Below are 19,254 nucleotides of genomic sequence, written 5' to 3'. Positions count from 1 at the left end.
CCAAACAGTATAGTTAACAATACCCTGTGTGGTACGCAGTGTTGTTGCAGCTATGTTGGCCCCAGGAGATTAGAGACACAAGGCAGGCGAGGTAATATCTTCTATTGGACCAACTTCTGTCGGTGAGAGAGACAAGCTTTCGAGCTACACAGAGCTCTTCTTCAGGGCTGGGAAACTAACTCAAGGTATCACTGCTAAATAGAAGATTTGAACTGATTGTTTATCATAAGTAAACACCACATACTTCAAGGGACCATACCAGGTGACGTGACCTGTTAACACCCCTCCAGACAGGGGGAGGAAAGGAAGTGGTGCAGGGGGAAAGCAGTCCATGATTTTTAGTGTCTAGCAAAGTTATGAATTTAAACTCCCAGGCTCATCTTTTGGAAGTGTTCTGCAGGTTTCTTTTGAGGATGAGGACAGATAGATCAGATATAGATTGATGGCTTTGTGAAAAGTGTTCACCCACAGGTGATATCATGTTTTTGTCTTTTATCGTTTTCCTTTTGGCGTTCATTCGAGGGTGTAGTGATGGTCTGGTTTCATACACAGTTACTATTGGGGCATTTAGTGCACTGTATGAGGAACACCACCATATGTTGTGATAGGTAAGTGTAGGACCCACAGATCTTGAAAGGTGTCGTGTGGGGGGTATTGATCATCATACAAGTGGAGACATGTCTGCAAGTTTTGCATCTGCTGTTCTGGTGTGGTCTGGTGCTGCTTTGAGTTGGTGTGTCCTGGTCTGTGGGGAGCTTGCTTCTAATGATGACCTTGGAGAGGTTGTGGGGGTTGTTTGAAGACCAGAAGAGGGGGTTCAGGAAAGATTTTTTTTCAGGATGGGGTCCCCACCAGGTATGGGTTGTAGCTGTTTGATGATATCCCATATGGATTCCAGTGTGGGCTGGTACGGACAACTAGTGGTGTGCAGACAGAGTGGGTTTTATTTCTGTATTGAAGCAGGTTTTTTCAGGGTATTTGGGTGGCCTGTTCCATGATGCTATCTACTTCTCTGGTGGAGTGTCCTTGTTTGGTGAAGGCAGTTTTGAGTGTGTTGAGATGTGTTTCCTGGATTTTCTCCTTAGAGCATATTCTGTAGTATCTGAGTGCCTGGCTGTAGATAACATTTCTTGGTGTGTTTGAGGTCGTTACTATAGCTATGAAGTAGGGATGTTGATCTGAGGGTTTCTTGTATATAGTTGCCTGGAGGGTTCCATTGTTGAAGTTCTTCATGGTGTCCAGGAAGTGGATGCTGCTGTGGAAGTGTTCCAGAGAGAGTTTAATAGAAGGACGGTGATTGTTGAAGTTGAGGTGGAAATCCATGGGGGAGTTGAAGTCATCTGTCCAGATGATGAAAATATCATCAATGTATCTCAGGTATATCACTGATTTCATGGTGCATTTGTCTAGAAATTCTTAAAGGTGGCCACGAAGAGGTTGGGATATTGGGGAGCCATCATAGTACCCTTGACTATTTCCATGGTTTGGACAGAGTGTTTGTTGAATGTAAAATTGTTATGGGTGAGGATGAAATGGATGAGTCTGGCAATGTATTTGGGGTGGAGATCTGAGGGTTGTCCATTGTCTTGTAAATATTTGAGACAGGCAGCTATGCTGTCTTTGTGAGGGATGTTGCGGTATAGGGAGGTGACATCCATGGTGACAAAGATGGTGTTCCGAGGGAGGTAATTGATGTTGCGGAGTTTGCTGAGGAAGTAGGTTGTATCCTAGAGGAAGCTGGCTCTTTCTGAGAGGAGTGGTTTGAGGATAGTTTCTGAGTCCCGATATTGCTTCAGTAAGAGTGCCATGGCCAGATATAATGGATCTGTCTGGCTTCCCTTGTTTATCTGGGGAAGGTTTTGATGATATCCTTAAATTGAGTAAACTGTGGTGTGGGGTTGTCTTTGAATTCATTATAGTAGGTGGTGTTGGAGAGTTGTCGGTTGGCCCCATTAATGTATTCATCACCATTGAGGCAGACAAAGGGGGCGCCATTGTAATCCCATGAAAATTCCTATTTCATTCTGCTTTTTTCCCCTTCCCAAATAACTCTGGAAGTGCATGTCCAGGGATTGAATAGAGCTGATGGATGGAATTAGGGGTAGATTTGGAACAGACGCTGCCCAGGGGTACCCAGGGTTGTGATGCACCTCTCCACACTGACCCTTAGCTTAAGGAAGTCTTATCTGTGCTTGCTGTGAAACAGCTCCCAGAAACCACCAACCTCTGGCAACACAAGCACCGACCTTCAGGCCTCCTCAGTTCTCGCTGTCTGTGTACCAGTAGCAATAGGCACACACCAACCCCCAAGTCCTCAGAGTGCTCCCTGCAGCATCCAGCCCCTTATCCCCTGGACACTCTCAGAACTACCAGGCCTCCAGTTCCCAGTGTGAAAGATTCAACTCAGGACCAGCACTTTGCTTAGCATCACAGCACTTAGATCTATTTATAGAGAAAAGAAGAAGTTTCTTATCAAAGGATGGCAACTTCCTGTAGAGAATTTAAAGATGTATGCCATATTGCACTTCTCATTAGGTCATACATTTTATAGGCTCTCACTATGACTCATTCCAGCACTTTTCCTGAGATTTCTAAATTTCAACCTGTACACCTTAGGGGTAATTTGAATCCTTTGCCAAACAGCTTTTTTAAATTCAGGCTATATCAAAGCTTCTCCAGTCTGCATTTCATTAAATACATGTAAAGCTTTACTCAAGAGTTTTGCAATCAGTATGGGGACTGTCCTGTCCTCTGGAACTTTATGCAGTTCACTTAGCCTTTCAAAACTGATGAGGTATGCTTCCGTACACTCTGTTTCCTTGTATGCAGGGCACAATTTATCCCAGCTGGGTGTTCCTTGGATGGAGGGAGTAACTGGGGATGGTGGATTCTGCCCCGCCTGTCCCTTATGCTCCAGGCAGGCAGTCTTTCCTTCTCTTTTTCTTGGGCTTCCATCTCTTTCAGCTCCATGGCCCGCCAACATGCTGCTTCCTTTCGGCCTCCTTCTCCTTGGCTCTCATCTCTATTTCCGACTTTCTGCTTAGCTAACCATTTCTGATGTCCACATTTGTTTTCTTTCTGCTCATTCTCCAGCCTGACCAGCTCTCACTTTGTAGTTGCTTCACTGTCACTCATGTTTATGCTTTACTTTTGTTCTATTTTCCTTTCCTGAAATAAACAAACGGAAAATAATAAAGCTATAACCTTTCTTTTGACTGTTCCCACCCACCACACTTGAGAATCACTTAAAAGTGTTACACCAGTGGTTGAAGTGTAAACCTCAGTTAAAATAACAAGCTTTGTATAAATCCTGCTTGGACGACATCACTATCACATTCTGGGGTGCAATCCAGATCACTGAGGGGTTATGTCACCACCTGCCCTGTAACCCTGGGTGCCTCACAATGCTTTGCTGTTGTAGCTCCCAGCCTGGGCCACTCAAACAGCCCATCACCATGCAGGTTCCACCCTGAGTGTCTTTGTATAATGGTAGCCGTGGTTCAGCAGCTCTTGCTCCAACAGCTTGTCAGCAACACACTAGACATAACCGAGGCTGGTGGAAGCCAGAGTATTACTTGAAGGGTGACCCCAATACACTCCCAGTCCCAAATTTTCCCCAAAATGTGTATTCTGCACTGTCAAGCCCTCTCCTGGACAGTTCAAATATTAAAGTTAAGTTGCTCCTATACAGTCAATAAGCAGTAGTTTGCTACTTTACCAGAAGTTACCAAACAGTTCAGTTTAAACGCAGCATTGGATTGATTTAGATAAAAAAATAAAACAAGTTTATTAACAAAAGAAGATATTTGAATTCACTTTAAAACTATAAGAGATGAAGTTAGAAGTGGTTACCAGCAACTAAAAGCTAAAACACACATCTAAAGTCTAAAATCAAACTTAATCAAACTTAATCTAGCAAGTTTTGGTTCAAGGCTTCTGCTCAAGATGGCCTTTCTCACCTAGTGTCTTCCAGCAAGATGGTGACTGACTCTACTTGATCAGGATCTCTCCCAGAGGCCCAAAGGTGCCGGTGCTTTTGTCTTCTCAGGTGAAAGAACTTGGGGTTCTCTGCCCTTCTCTCTTTTAGTCCAGTGAACCTTTGAAATGGATTCTTCTGAAGATTAGCCTTCAAAGCAAAGTTTATGCAAACAGTAAAGAAAATGACATGGAGTCTGATGGTGAAAAAGGATCCATGTTCTTTCTTCCCACCTGGGTTTGCTGAAATGCAAATTTGCTTGGTCCCCTGCCATTTCCTCCCTCTGCTGTCTCGAGAACCCTATTTACTACTTTTATGGAAACTGAGGTAAACACACTTTCCTTTGTTTAGAAGAGGCCTATTTAACAGCCGTTGTTTAGGCAGGGCTGTGTGGTTTTGGACACATGCTAATAACATCATAAAGGGGGATTTCATAACTTTACATATAATGTTGCTACAGACTTTTCACCATGATATTATTGACCAGAGAGTTATTAGTTTTCAAATGATACTTCATAAGGCATATTTTGTACAAAAATTATTACAATGGTGTGTAGGGTGTGAATTCAGGGGTGCTTTCGGTCACACTCTCCCAATGGGGCCAGGAACTGTAGGTACTACTGCAATACAAACCACAGTCAGAGTGTGTGCCAGGAGCTCCCACTGCGGCAGGACAGGTGCTCCCCACTTCTCCCACAGAGGGAGAAGGCATGACTGACCCTCGAAGAGCAAGGGAAACTCTCCATTTTAGAAATCAGCGTTAAGCCTGCCTGAGGAAAGTTGGCGTCTTGTGATCTGAGGAGAGTCTTGCTCAAGAATGGTTTAATTTGTTGACTGCTTGCTAACTTTTGACTGTTTTGTTATGCAAATATGTAGGGTGTCATTTACGGTCCTTAATATCCAGGCCACTTTCCCCCTCAAACTAACTTTTCCCTCCTCTCAGAGGTGAGCAGACTGTAGTTTGAGAAGGAATTGAACCTGAGAAATTCTGGATGTAAAGGTATGAGCTGCTACTGCCTGAGCGAAATGATTTAGGACTATTAGCCAAGTCAAGTAACAGGCTCATCAACCTCTGTGGCCCAGGCACCTGTAGATGAGGACAGAGCACCGCAATGAATGGGTTACATAAGCCCTTGTGTCCTCACACCAAATTGAGGTTCTGATGAACTTAAGGGACACTGCTACTAATAGCACATTAGGAGGGCTTGGATTCACATTGTTTCTGGTTCCTTTTAGTTGCAGGCACTGGCCTCTGAACTAAAAACTGGTTTCACTGAAGCAATGCAGGAACTTTCAAGAATTCAGCATGGAGAGTATGCTCTGGAGGAGAAGGTTAAGAGCTGCCACTGCACAATGGAAGAGAAAGTGGCAGAGATGAAGAATTCGCTGAACTCTTTCAAGGTAGGAGCTATTCCCACCTGTTACATTCCTCAGACACCTGTTACATTCAATGCATGCTCACAGAGGTCTTTGATAAAAACTTAAGTGTCGTTGCTAGAAGACTACAATGTAACATGATTTTATTTCTTAGAATTGAGAACACCACCACATAAGAACCCCAAAACAAAGAGACTAAGCAGGCTGCTCCCTATCCCAGAGAGGACAACTGAACCCACTTTGGCTGTCTGGCTGCAGACTGATTGTTGCCAGGCTCAGATTTCACACATCCCTACAAAACCCCCTAGCCTGCAAGCAAGACTAGGAAAACCCCTTGTCATTTATAATGCGAGCCTACAATTTTAACACAGTTTTAAAATATGCCACAACTCCCTTGCCTGTTTTGAACAGCATAAAAGAGCATGCAGCTACAGGCCAAGCCCGGAAATGAGTTAAACTAAAACAGAGAAAATGAACTACTTGGAACCCATATTCTGAGAGAGGCTACTTATCACATTGGATTAATGAACTAGCTGGACTTAGCTGTAGAGACCCAAAGCCAGTCCCATCATATCATTGGTCACAAGTGAAAATGAGTCTTGATGACATGTATACATATGTCCCTCATCACAGAACTACTACACAGCCAGTGCCTGGGGTGCCCAGGTCTGGGAGAGCAGGGGTTTTGTAGGTCATCACTGAAGGGCATTGCTATAAAGTCATACTAGAGCTTGATCAGAGCCTGTCTGCTTTCATGAGTGGGAGACTGAACATGTAGATAAATAAACTCAGTTAAAACCCTCTAAGGGTGGGCTAAAGTCATTCAGAAAGTTGGGCTCATTGATTTCAGTGGGAGAGAAACACCTGAGCAACACTGAAAGTCCAGCCTTGGGGCAGATCCTGGCCCCCATTCTAGAAGCTTTGCATCTCTATGGCAGTGCACAGCAGGGGGAAGAGATGGCTTAACCTCTTGGTGATGGATTCCCCCAGCTCTGCAGCACCACCCCTAGCTCCTCCCACCCACCCAAGTAAAGTTATATGGGAAAAAGGTTAAATGGATAATTTAAAAATAAAAAAGCAAACTAAGGTCCTGATCCTGCAAATACTTACATGCGAGTGTCCCCATTGTGGGATGAGGGCCGCAAGAAGGCACTACCAGCTGCTCTCTGCGTCTCTCATCCAAAGGCCCTTAAAGACATCGTGTGTCATTCCATTGACTTTAATGGTCTTTGAATGAGGCCCTTTGACTCTGTCTCTCTCTGCCTCACAAAAGTTTCCTTTCTCATGCTGGTTAAGGTGCCCAAGCATACTCCAGTAACTGGGGTTATGGCAGAGATTTCCAATATATGGGATAAGTTACATGCTGTTACTGCAAGAGAATAATACCATATGACCAATGGTTTCTTTATTCCAGTAATTTCTAATCAATGTGGACTGTACTCATGAGCACAGTATCATTCCAGGCATGTATTCCATCACTACCATCTAAATTCTCTAAGTGATGTTTGAATTTATTCTGGGTTTTAGGAGGAGCTCAGTGATGCCAAGTCGAAGATTGAAGTGATCAGTTCCAAGCAAGAGGAAATGCAACAGAAAATTGAACAGCTGCAACAAGAGAAACGTAGGGAATCCCGGAAAGTGAAAACTAAGTAAGTTTGTCCTGAAGCGCTCATTGTTAATTAGCAGTGGCCATTAGTGCAGACTAGCTTCATTTCTTCACGTCTGGAGACAGCCATAATCCCTGTAGAGTAGAGAAGATGCTGGCCTTTAGAGGCACATCAAGCATTTCAGATGAGACTATGTATCCAACACACCAGAGAAATGATTAACAGCTTTAACGTCCTCATTGTTGATCCAAGAGAGTTAGTGAAAAGTGACTTGAGTAACTTCAAAGTAAACCTCAACTAAGGTTTTACTGAAACATGTAGAACTGTTTAAAAATGTAGGGTAAGCTTTTCAAAAGTGCTTCAGGAGCACAAGTTCCATTGGAAGTCAATGGGGTACCATATTATGCAGTCCCATTTGGAAGTCAGTGGCATATAGTATCATGCAGTCCCATTGGAAGCCAATGGCATACAGTATCATGCAGTCCTTCTAAAGTCAATGGCAACTATGCTCCTAAGTCACTTAGCCTCTTTTGAAAATCGCACGGACAATATTACAAAAGACAGACCCTTAGGAGTATTGCAGACAATAATAGTGTGTGTACTGCTACTTACATGGTGTCCTGCCACCATGCAGCTTCCTCTGCCAGGCAAGGCATCCCAAGTACACATGACTCATGCAGTGCATGTGGGCACTGTGCCAGCATCTCTGTGACGAGGTGGTTGAGGTGACAGTTGACCTGCACATTGACAGAATGGGACGCTTGCTGGTGCCCTCACTCCCTAAGCTGGCTGTCATGGGGGTAACCCGTGGGCAGTCTGTAGCACCGGGGACAACTTGCTGCTGGTGCTGTCTGTTGGGGGCATCATGTGGTAATAGTTACTAGCCCTCCTGCTGACAGCACTCAGAAGCTGCTGTATGCTGATGGTAGCAGCAGACTGAGATCCATCCAGGGATGAGAACCCTAACGGATGTTAGCCACATCACTTAATGCACAACCTGAAGGCGCTCGGATGCTATAGTGGAAAGTGTGGTACAAGAACCTCTGTAGGATAGAATAGGAAAAGTCTGTTGGAACCCTTAGTCAGTGGAGTTTGGAGCCTGCCAGGTACACAGCATTTCCTGTATGAAATTCTCCTTATCCATTGCAACTCCTTGCAGGGGTTCTGAATAGCTTGGGTCTCTTGCGTGGACCATTGCACACCATGCACTTGTTCCACAGCAAAGCGAGCCCATGGCGCACGCATCCTGTTGTGGAGGAGTGTCTCTGCATTCATCATCTGCTTCCTCCTCCCTTTCCCCTCTTGGCTGAGCTGCCCGATGGCCAGAGAGAGAGCTGGGGGCATGTTGCTGGTGCAGTACCAAAAGCCCAGAGTGCTGCCACGTGACTGCCTGCCGATTTTCAAAACAGCTGCTCTGATCTGGGGGGGGGAGAGGGGAGAGGCGAGATAGCTCAGTGGTTTGAGCATTGGCCTGCTAAACCCAGTGTTGTGAGTTCAATCCTTCAGGGGGCCATTTGGGATCTGGGGCAAAAATTGGGGATTGTTCCTGCTTTGAGCAGGGGGTTGGACTAGATGATCTCCTGAAGTCCCTCCCAACCCTGGTATTCTATGATTAGGCAACGCAAAACAGCTAGTGTTAGCTGCTCCCCGGCTCATGCAGTTACAGCTGCAATTTCTGATGTGAATTGTGTGCGCCCCAAACCCCACTTGTGCTTAGACCACCTGGGGGGCTCCTTTTACAGGCCACAATAACAACATCCCCTTGGTGACTCTCAATGATTTTCTAGGCGTTGGACACATCCCAACACCTAACCCCTCTTGTGCATCCTGGCCTTAGTTATTTGGCTAAATATCTAAGAAGAATGTATCTGGCATGACACTGTCCTGCAGCCAGGAGAAGGTGCTCCCAGAGTCATGTTAGTGAACTGTATCCAATGCAACTTCCTCACGTCATGCAAGCCCAGGTGTTAGGCCTGGAGTGCCTCCTGAATTGTCTTGGGTTTGTATGAGCGCTCATATTTGTATTGAAGTTTGTCAAGATTACAGTTTAAGCTGAGAGTTTGCTCTGTGGTATTGTGCTTTCCAGTTGCCTCTCTTTATTTTCACAGAAGAACACAAAAGGATGAACACGGGTCACAAACAGTGCCTACTCCTCTACAAGGCAGTCCATTCCGATCGATAAATCTCCCGGAACCTGTCCTGATTAATGAAGATTTTACAAGTCTTGTGCACCATGCAACCTATGAGAGAGGTATGAGTGAGGGAGAATGAAGCAAGGGTTCCTTCCCTTTCCTCTGAAAAATACTCCCATAGTAAGCTTTCAAGGGATAAGATGAGATGTATATTGCAGATATCAGTATTTGTCAGCATCTTTGTGTACACACACTAACATGGCTGGATTAGGGCAGGATATCCAGGCACTGGTCTGAGAGAGATCTCAAAGTTTGGATGTATTTGGGGTGGAGAGCACTGCTAGTGTTTGGATTGGCCATGGGGAGAAGCTAGTTTGCATTGATAGGCCCAGGTGCTAGGAGAAGCATGAATACTTTGATAGCTGTTGAGAGTTCTTGGGCTGGATTAGACCTGGGTTTCATTTAGGCCCCGATTCAGAAAAGCATGTAAGCACATGCTTAATTTTGAAGACAAGTACCAAAGAAATATTAAACAGTTCTGTTTTGCTATCAGAACTTGTGACTTCCAGGGTCACCTTCTGTGGACCAAACTTACGCGTTATATTCTCCTTATTAAAATTGGTAGTTAGGGAGAAAAAAATTCCCAAAGTTAACTGCTCAGAAAACTTCAAAATTAAAATGTCAAAAAAATATTCAGCATAACATTTCATCAAAGAGTTTGCTGTGTTTTCCATTCCTTTCTATTCCCAATAAATTGTCCTGTTTTCTTCATTCCCTCTGAAGCATCTGGCAACGGCCACTGTCAGAAGACAGGATATTGAGCTAGATGGACCATTGGTCGACCCAGTATGGCCGTTCTTATGACCCAGCTGGTAATTAAATCAAGAGTTTAAATGGATTTTTCTCAGAAGACCTAAAAGAGGCATTCCACAGGCTAATATTAAAGAATTAAAAATCTAAACTTTCCTTTTTTATGATTTGACTACAACTTTCAAGAAGAAACCTGCTACACAAACACCTGCTCATGTTTAGCTATAATAACATCTTATGTAGCTGTCCTTCATTCTTCCACAGCCTCTGATACCAGATCCATGGCAGCTGGAGAAGGAAATGTGAAAGTAGTGTCAGGCCCTGGTAGGTGAATATTTACCTTTTAAAACCTCCTCCAGGTTCACCAACCAGCTTCTTTAGAGGAATCCTGACAAAATGGAATGGTAAATTTATATAATTATTTCCAGCTAATGCGGAGTTTTGCTCCAGAAAAACAAATATTTCAAAAAGTCAATTAGCGCAGTGATTTAGCTGAACTTCTGGTAGATTTGGATGCATGATAAAAGAATCTTTGCAAGAATGTGGTTTTCTTTTTCAGGTTTTTTGCTAGAACAGACCAAAATTTCCAGTGCAAATTTACCATAGTCGCCAGAAGCATTTTACAATTCAGGATGTTTCTTTCACTTTGGTTCTCTTTAAAAAAAAATCTGGGGAAATTAGCTACATTTTCTATTAGAACCCAAGAGCAAAGGGTTTTCACTAATGTCATTGCAGCCCAGTGACCATAATCTCCCCTCCCCCATCTCTTCTTCATAATTTATTAAACTTGGAGGGCCAGATCATCAGATGGTGCAAAATGGCATAGCTCCATGAAAGTCAATAGAGCTGCATCAATTGATACCAGCTCAAGATCTGGTATTTATGCTATAATTATAATAATTCTCTCCATTTATATTATACCATTCATCAAAGAGCTCAGAGTACTTCTCCCACATTAATGAAATGTCCTCAAATCCCAGTGAGTAGGTAGGCATCATTATACCCATTTTACAGATAAACTAAGGGATATAGAGGCCTCCATTTTCAAAAGCTGGCTTCTCATTTTGGCTGCTTATTTGGTGCCTAATTTTAAGTACTCAAGTTTGAAAATTTGGGCGGGGTCTGATTTTTATAAGTGCTGAGAATTGGCAGTTCCTATAGGAGTGAACAGGAGCTCTGGATGCACAGCACCCTTGGAAAATCAAGTCATAGGTTTCTCAACCTGGGGACTCCAAAATTAAGGCAACTCAAACGAGAAGCCACTTTTGAATTTGCGGTCCTAAGCAGCTATCACAGTGGGAAACTGTGTGTCCTGATTTCCAATCCCCACCATCATTCTGACCATCAGAGGCTTTTCTGTGGATCCTGTCATTTACACCAATTAAAGGAATAGATAAGGGTGACAAGGACCTAGCAAGACAAGTCAGGCACATTGTGGAGAATCCACTAGTGACCCCTATATATTTAGAAACTTTCTTCCCTGTTTTTCACCCCTCCTATCTGTTCTCCTCGTTTGCACTGTTACAATAGTGATTTCTTCACAGTGCTGTCTTTACTTTATTGGATGCTTTTAGGAAGAGATTTTCAAAAGGGTGGCATCCATCTTGTGAGTGGAAATTGCACTTGCATTTTCGCAGTTGTATTTGAATTGGTGGTGCAATCTGAATATTTGAACCAGTACCTGATTGCGGGTGCAAACCAGTGCTCTGACTTGCAACTACAAAGCATTCTTCACGCAACAAGAAGTCAGGTGTCATTTTTGCAGGTTCAAATTGCCCCTACAGGCAGGGGAACTTGGGCTTCTTCCCTATGGAAAAGTATATCCATTGCAAATTGTCTATTAGGGGTGCTGTACAGCATCCCTATCACTTTGGAAGGGACGTGCTTTGTAATTATTATTACATAGCAGTTTTTCATGCAGATTTTTTACAAAGATTGCAAAGTCCTGACAGTAGCTTGTGGTTTCTAGGTGGGAGCAGTGCAAATCCAGAGACAGAAGAAAGCCTCAAGCCTTCCCTGCCAGCTGACATTCAGCCAAAGGGTCACCCCACATCGACTGTGTGGAAGCAGCCCAAAGACAGTAAAGAGTGGGGTGATGAATATATTTCTAAAGAGCACTCAGACAGAGTGAAGGAAACAGGCCAAAGTAGATACACCTCAGTGGACAATGTCTTATGTGAAACGTCTTTTGCTGGTAAGAATAAAAAAAGCAGCTGTGGCTAAAAAGCATGGAGGCTTTGGGATTCTAGAAGCCATCAGCACTAGTCTTGAATCAAATGAGTTAGCAATGGGACCTATGAGTAGTTTAAGTTGCAAGTTTGTTTTAGGTTTCAGAGAAGAGCTAGCTGAAATGCACGATTTCCCATTTGCGAGAAATGTTGGCATTCCAAAATTTGAGTTAGGGGAACAAAACCAATTTTCATCTAAATTTCCCATGAACCAGAAATCCCCCCCAAATTTCTTTTTAGAACCACCAGCAAAGGGTGTTTTCAGACATAAAATCTGCTCACCAGCACCCTGTCAGCTGATGAGTGACATTAACATTAAACTGGTCCAATAGAAGATATTACCTCATCCACCTTGTCTCATTGACATTCTTGTCTCTCTTACGCTGCTAATTGGGATTTGCCATGACGACAACGAAGTGGGTGACATTTTCAGCCGAAACCTTTTTTGGCAAAAAATTCAGATGTGGCAACACCATAATGTCTTGAGAATTCATGTCGGTTTGGCAGAACTGTTTCAGTCCATAGGAATTCCAAATTTTTCCAAAAATTTGACATTTTCAAAACAAACCATTTCAGTGTTTTGGTTTGAAATGAATTTCCATTTAGAGACTCCTTTAATTTTATTAAACAATGAAAAATGTTACAGAAAGACTTGATATTGAAACAAAATCAGGTTTGAACAAAATGTTTTGTTTGACCCAAAAAGATGTTTTTTTTCAGCATTGCCAGCAAATCAAATAATCCATTTTTCGCACAACTCTGCTTGTAACTGCCCCATCAATTGATAGCCCCTGAGAAAAGGATGCATGCAAAACCCTGCCTCGGTTTGGATGGAGCTGCCTGAGTGCTATTCTGGGACCATGTGGCTCAGTCCTGTAGGAACAAGAATTGGAAAGGCTGTGCTGTGTTCCTGAGGGGCTCCAGACAGACTGATGCAATTCTTTGTTGGTTAGATTACAGAGGGTGTATTTATCATGCCCTTTATAGATAAGGTTGCCTGACCATTTCCATTATAAAGGTCCTTTTACAGTTGCACATAATTTTCCCTGGGACAGCCCATAGTTCACAGCAGGCCACACCTGCGGAGTCCTTTAAAAAGGAACAAAAAACCTTACCCTCCTTGTAGCCTTGCTTCTCAGTCCTTTATATCTTTGGCAAGGGACAGACAAACTTTCTGTCCCTGGGATTGTTCCTTCTGCCTGGTCTCTCTCTGAGGTCACAGAGCATCTGTGGCAAAGTACAAAGAAGCAAATAGTTTTGCTTCTCCACCTCTGCTAGGATAGACTATTCTTCCGCATCCCATTCCCTCAAAGTCTCTGCCTCTTCTGTGGGAGGAAGCTGATAATATGTGCTGTGTATCCTTCCCAGCATGCTTTGCTTCAGAGCCCTACAGTTCTTAGCAGACCCAGGAGTACTGACCCCAACATTCCCGCTGGGCTGCAAGAATAGGCTTCAGTCTCAGGCCCTGAACAGCAGCAGATATCTGGCTCTGCTTCCTCCCCGAAATCACTTCCACTTTCTCAGTGGCTGTTTTTTCTTGCCACACCCCTAAATACAGTGAACATGCTAGAGACTCCCCACATCAGTCTTAAAGAGCCAGTATGCTCATTATACTCACTTTTGGGCTGGACTCTCCTCATTGGTGAATTGTTTTGAGTGGCAGTCACAGGGCAAGTCCAGGGAACAACTGCAGTCCTTGGGGAAGCCAGGGGCTAATTCAGCCCCTGTCATATGTTAGAGCAGCCTTGGGGTTGCTCTAGCTTATGATGTAACAGCTTCTTAGAGACAGAGGTGGCATAGACAGTTCTGTGTCAACTGTGGGTTCCTCCACGCCAAAGGAAATCCCAACTTCTCTGCTAGTGCAGCTCTAAGTGGTGCAAACAGGCTAAGGATCTGGCCCTGACTGTTCTCATTGGAATAGTGTATTTGATGTAAAGGGTAGTAGAATTACTAGAGATGCAGCAATTTAGTAGCAAATTTGATGTGAATTTTCGGTTTATGATTTCTAAAAAACCAGATCTTTCAGAAACTCTGGCGTTCGAGGGGAGACACACACTTGTTTTCAGTCTTCCTTTGTAAATAAATTGCAGTCCTGATCCTGTGTGGAGCACTTTGCAGGATCAGGACTAGCACTTGATATTTGTGGGGAAAATTACATGAAAAGAGGAAGCTCCTTCAGCCTTTCCCTTCCAACTCTACAGTCAAACACAAGCGTGCAGCTTTTAACATGTTCTTTTAAATCAAACTTTTTGTTGAAGCCAAAAGACAGAGCATTGCTTTGGAGCTGCTTGAATCCGAGAGGAAATATGTCATCAACCTGTCCCTGATCCTGAAGATCAAAGCCACGTTGCAAGGCTCAGACGTGAAGAGGAACACCAAAGAGAGAAGGTATTGTAATGGTCACACTGACTTTTATAAAAGAGCCTTTTCAACCTTTCAGAGTTCTTTTTTCCCCCCAGATTTTTTGGGAACTTTCTCTTAGCCACTTTGAAACCTTTAAGTGCCTAATATTTTTTATAGCCAGAAAGCTTTAGGTATTTAAAATTTTTAATATGGGTAAAAGTTTCTGCCTTTTCCTGCCTCTTTGCTTTCATCAATTCATAGATTCCAAGGCCAGAAGGGACAGCTGTGATCATCTAGTCTGACCTCCTGTATAACACAGGCCAGAGAACTTCCCCAAAATAATCTCTTGAGCAGATATTTTAGCAAAACATCCCATCTTGATATGAAAATGGTCAGTGATGGAGAATCCAGCATGACTGTTGGTAAATTGTTCCAAGCGTTAATTACCTTCCCTGTTAAAAAATTATGCCTTATTTCCAAACATTTCTTGCATTCTCTAGTCCCTTCTCCATGCCCTTTGACTCACCTCATTTAATCCTCCCTCTCTGCCCATCCTGCTCTCCTCCCGCCTGTCTCCCCCTGCACCCACTATTTGAGACCTGAGAACAAAGCCCCCCAATCTCAGACTCTCAGTCCATACCTCTCCCTCCGCCACTGGAAGTTGGCTGGCTTTCACATTAACTATGGACCAGTTACTGCTGTCCCATTATAGCTGAATATAAAATACATTATTCAGTATCATACATGGCTAAAGGGCATTTCACCTGTCTGTCTGTCTCTTGTCATTCTTCCTTCCACCTCCTGTGTCTCATGTCTGTTTTCTCCCCATGTTTCTGGTTCTTCTTTTACCTTTTCCTCCTTTCAGGATCTCTGCATAGTCCTATGGCCACATGCTTCAAAACTATCTCTGCCCATGTCCTCGCTGTATATTAATAATATCATGATAAGCTTGGCATGTTTTCCGTGTACATACTGCATTACAACCTTTAATGAGATGATCACATGCTTTTTATCATAAAATACAATATATCATATCTTCTCTCCCCCCAGTCAGCCTTTGGAGCTAGTTGGTAATTTTCCATCAAAACAATTTTTGATGGAAAATACTGTTTCTGCACAATTGAAATTTTCCATGGGAAAATTTAGATTTTGCTGAAATTTTTCAATGTTCTGTCAGGTAAATAAAATTATATACAGTATTTTGTTTTGGGTCAGATCATCCTGAATCTAAACATTTCAGTTTGTTGAATTAAATGGAAATGTTTAGTTTCAGGTCATTTTAAAACTAATCTGTGACCACCTGAGCTGCCACAGTGACTCATAGGAGTTGTAGTTCAGGTACCTCATGACCCCATTCTCCTCTATGGGCTCCCTAACCAAACTATATCTCCCACAATGCACCATGGTCTCTTCTCCAGTTAAATTGCTGTGATGCATTGTGGGAGTCCCTTGACATAGGTGCATTCTGGGAGACATAGTCTGAGGAGGAAGCCCAGCCCATAGAAGAGATTGGAGGTATGAGGCATCCAAACTACAACTCCCATCACGCAGATTGAGTTTGGTTCAACAAACCAAAACCAAAACATTTTGATATTTCTAAACTGAAAGATTTTTGATGTTTCCATTCAGCAAAATATTTAAATATTTTGCATTTTCATCCTGATTTGGGATTGAAAACAGTTGTCAAAATATTGGAATTTCTCACAGGATGGAAGTTTTGATCAGCTCTTCTTATAAGGTACATCTTGTAAAGTACACAGTAAATGAGACAAGGTTTATGAGCGCCATCCTACTTCTGTGTGTGTTTTAGAGGACTTGGGCCCCAATCCTGAACTCAAGCACGATAATGGCTTATGCTTTTATCTGTGTAGGTTCATGCCCTGCTGGGCAGAGTCGGTTACACAAGGCAATGGAGAATTAGGCCCAGTGAGTGCAAAACCATGTGAACTGGAACCATAAAACGCTAGATTCCAAGCTCTTTGGTGCAGAGACTGCCTACAACTCTGTATTTGTACAGCACCTAGCATAATGGGGCATCATTGGTCCCGAGGCTCTACCATAACAACGATGATTAATAATACCTTATAAAGCAAACCCAGCAAATTTTAAATGTCTGGCCCATGAATGTGAGCTGAATCGGTGGGTTCCTAAAGCCTAGGAATCTGCTTCTTTTTCTAGATGAATTTCTGTACTCTTCTCCATGCGTCAATATCAGTTATCTTCCCTCTTTAGTTTTTTCCCCAGTTCTTTACGATACCTGGTCCAGCAGCATGTAGACTTACTTCACACACTGCAAGAGAGGGTGCTGAGTTGGCCACGTCCAGGAATCCTGGGAGACATATTCCTGAAGTTAACAAACGATGAGGTATGGTAGTGCTCATGACAGAATACATCCAACAAAAGCATCAGAATTGCTTTAGTTTATCGACGTATAATGGTGGGTTTGGATCAAAGAGAATGCAGATTTCCCCCCCAAAATAATTAGGTGTCTGGCTGTATAACAAATTTAAAAGAACTCTAGGGATAACAATTCTACATACCATACCACATACTATATACCAGTTCAAGTCAAAAATGGTACATCCATTATAGAATCATAGACATGCAGAACTGGAAGGGACCTCAAGAGGTCATCTAGTCCAGTGGTTCTCAAACTTTAGCAACCCGAGGACCCCATTTTAATTTAAAATTTTCCAGGGACTCCCAAGCCTCCCCTCTCAGCCCTTGCCTTGCCCCCTTCTCACTCCATCCCTCACCCTCATTCACTTTCAACAGGTTAGGGCAGGGGGTTGGGGTACAGAAGGGGGTGAGGGCTCTGGCAGGGAGTTTGGGTGCGGGAGGGGGTGTAAGTGGGTGTGCAGGCTCTGGCAGGGAGTTTGGGTGCGGGAGAGGGTGCGGGCTGTGGCAGGGAGTTTGGGTGCGGGAGAGGTTGCGGGCTGTGGCAGGGAGTTTGGGTGCGGGAGGGGGTGTAGGTGGGGGTTCAAGCTCTGGGAGGGAGTTTCGGTGCAGGGGCACAGGACTGGGACTCACTTGCTGTGTGACTGAGCAAAACCTAAACCCTCATTGGCCTTTGCACTGGTAAATCTGTGGCAGTGCAGTGTGATTCCTCTGGAGGGGCCAACAGAGCAATGTCACGCAAAAAAAATTTAAAAATAAAATAATAAATCCACAATGTGAACATGGTGCCTCATGGTAACTGGGTCAGATGGTGCCAACCCGTTGTGGCTCCAGATGTAGCGTCAGCCAGCCCCTTGGTCTTATCTACACTTCCACCAAGACTTTGCTCAGATCCTGACCACACCACAACACAGGACGACTAAGTAAAGAGTCTGCTGGAACTGGGTGAAGGCCCTGCACACATCCACTGGCGTAGCAGGGTTTGACTGTTGCAGCTTGACAGGCACCATGTTACAATCGTTTGGTCGTGACTGTTTCAGACTGGGTTACAAGTACATGTACGGATAATGGCCTAACTTAACCAAGCTGTGTGCTATCCCTCCCCATTCCTCTGCCCCTTCTGTACACCTCGGAGCCAACAGTGAGCCTGGGGCTAACCCTGCAGAATTTCAAACCACTAACATTCCTTACTGAGCATTTCTGGGTTTGTTCCTCAGAACAATTTTCTGGACTACTACATTGCTTACTTGAGAGACTTGCCGGAATGTGTCTCGCTGATCCACGTGGTGATTCTGAAGGAGGTACTCTTCTTCCCTGTTATTTCAGAGACTCATCCGCCATGACACACAGTCATTACTGGCAATATTGAAGACACAATCGTACCCTCCCCCCACAGTGGAAAGTAGCAGTTTGCCAAATCAAATATTAGTGTATTCCTGGAATTTCTTTAAGGAATCAGGCGGTTGAAATAGTGCAGAGATATCAGTTAATCCTGAGCACAGGAAACGTAACATAGAGAACCACAAGACACACTTCTGAAATCATCGAATCCAGATCTGCGATTGTCTTTAGCCCCAAGAGCTACTGATGGCAGCCATTGACACATTTTGGCATAACCATGTCATTACTAATTATACACTGGCTGCCTGAGAATGCCGGGAGATTCTTGATTTTCTGTGAAATACCTGACCCTGTCCCTAGATTACCCCAGTCTGCGCTCCAAACCATCCAATCTCTCTGTTTGCAAACTGATACCCCCACCCCGCCATCCTTGCCCCACTTTCCACAGCTGTTGGAACATAATATTTTCCAGGGTCTCTTCCTGCCACTTTTTTCCATCCCGCTAACCAAATTATTTCATTACCAAACACTAGTTTCTTGAATGATGAGCTTGTTGATCAATTGGTTGTTCCGAGTTACCAAAGGCAGCTGTCTCATTCTTATGTCACCATGTATTTGAATGAAGTTACATCCAGAAGTTCAACTGGATCAATATCTGTAAGAAACCTCCTCCCGCCAGGAAATTCTCCCTTGCACCCCATCCAGACCACTGCCTGGGAGGGTATGTAGGAGAATGGATAAACCTTTCCACATGCCCTGGAGAAAGACCCTTTCCTGAGACCTCCTTGCTGCCAGCCTCTTTCCTTTCATGCCAGGCATCTAATGGCTCGAGTCGCTCAGCTGGATGTAAGTGCTGTGGTATCTCCCAGGGGAGAGGGGCGGTCTCTAAAGGCCAGATGCTGATATCCTTATTCATACAGAGTAGTGCCCTGCACCTTGAGCAGTTCCATAGACATCAGTGGGCATAAGGGTTCACAGTCCAGCCCTTAGCATAACATGATTGGGACTGTTGTCATCTCATCTCATGGTCATTCATCTGTCAC

General features: G+C 43.8%; 1 protein-coding gene and 1 long non-coding RNA gene across 2 annotated transcripts in view; one reads left to right on the top strand and one right to left on the bottom strand.

Moving 5' to 3' along the window:
• The window catches only part of ARHGEF33 (Rho guanine nucleotide exchange factor 33), a 46,335-nt gene that overhangs the window by 11,034 nt on the left and 16,047 nt on the right, over window positions 1-19,254 (top strand). Inside the window, exons 3-10 of the mRNA XM_038397585.2 lie at window positions 5,213-5,377; window positions 6,881-7,002; window positions 9,069-9,211; window positions 10,167-10,226; window positions 11,872-12,096; window positions 14,389-14,518; window positions 16,706-16,838; window positions 18,088-18,171. Of these exons, the coding sequence (XP_038253513.1) occupies window positions 5,213-5,377; window positions 6,881-7,002; window positions 9,069-9,211; window positions 10,167-10,226; window positions 11,872-12,096; window positions 14,389-14,518; window positions 16,706-16,838; window positions 18,088-18,171 (1,062 nt within the window). The remainder of the gene's footprint in view (window positions 1-5,212; window positions 5,378-6,880; window positions 7,003-9,068; window positions 9,212-10,166; window positions 10,227-11,871; window positions 12,097-14,388; window positions 14,519-16,705; window positions 16,839-18,087; window positions 18,172-19,254) is intronic.
• On the bottom strand, window positions 36-4,377 carry LOC122459598. Its single transcript, XR_006280404.1, has 2 exons — window positions 3,960-4,377; window positions 36-3,168 (listed from the first exon to the last, which is right to left on the bottom strand). It is a non-coding gene; the product is annotated as an uncharacterized LOC122459598 (long non-coding RNA).

The sequence above is a fragment of the Dermochelys coriacea genome, chromosome 3 (genome assembly GCF_009764565.3).
Source record: "Dermochelys coriacea isolate rDerCor1 chromosome 3, rDerCor1.pri.v4, whole genome shotgun sequence".
Taxonomy (NCBI): Eukaryota; Metazoa; Chordata; order Testudines; family Dermochelyidae; genus Dermochelys; species Dermochelys coriacea.
Note: the sequence above shows the minus strand (reverse complement) of the source record. Positions and strands in the feature narration are given on the sequence as shown.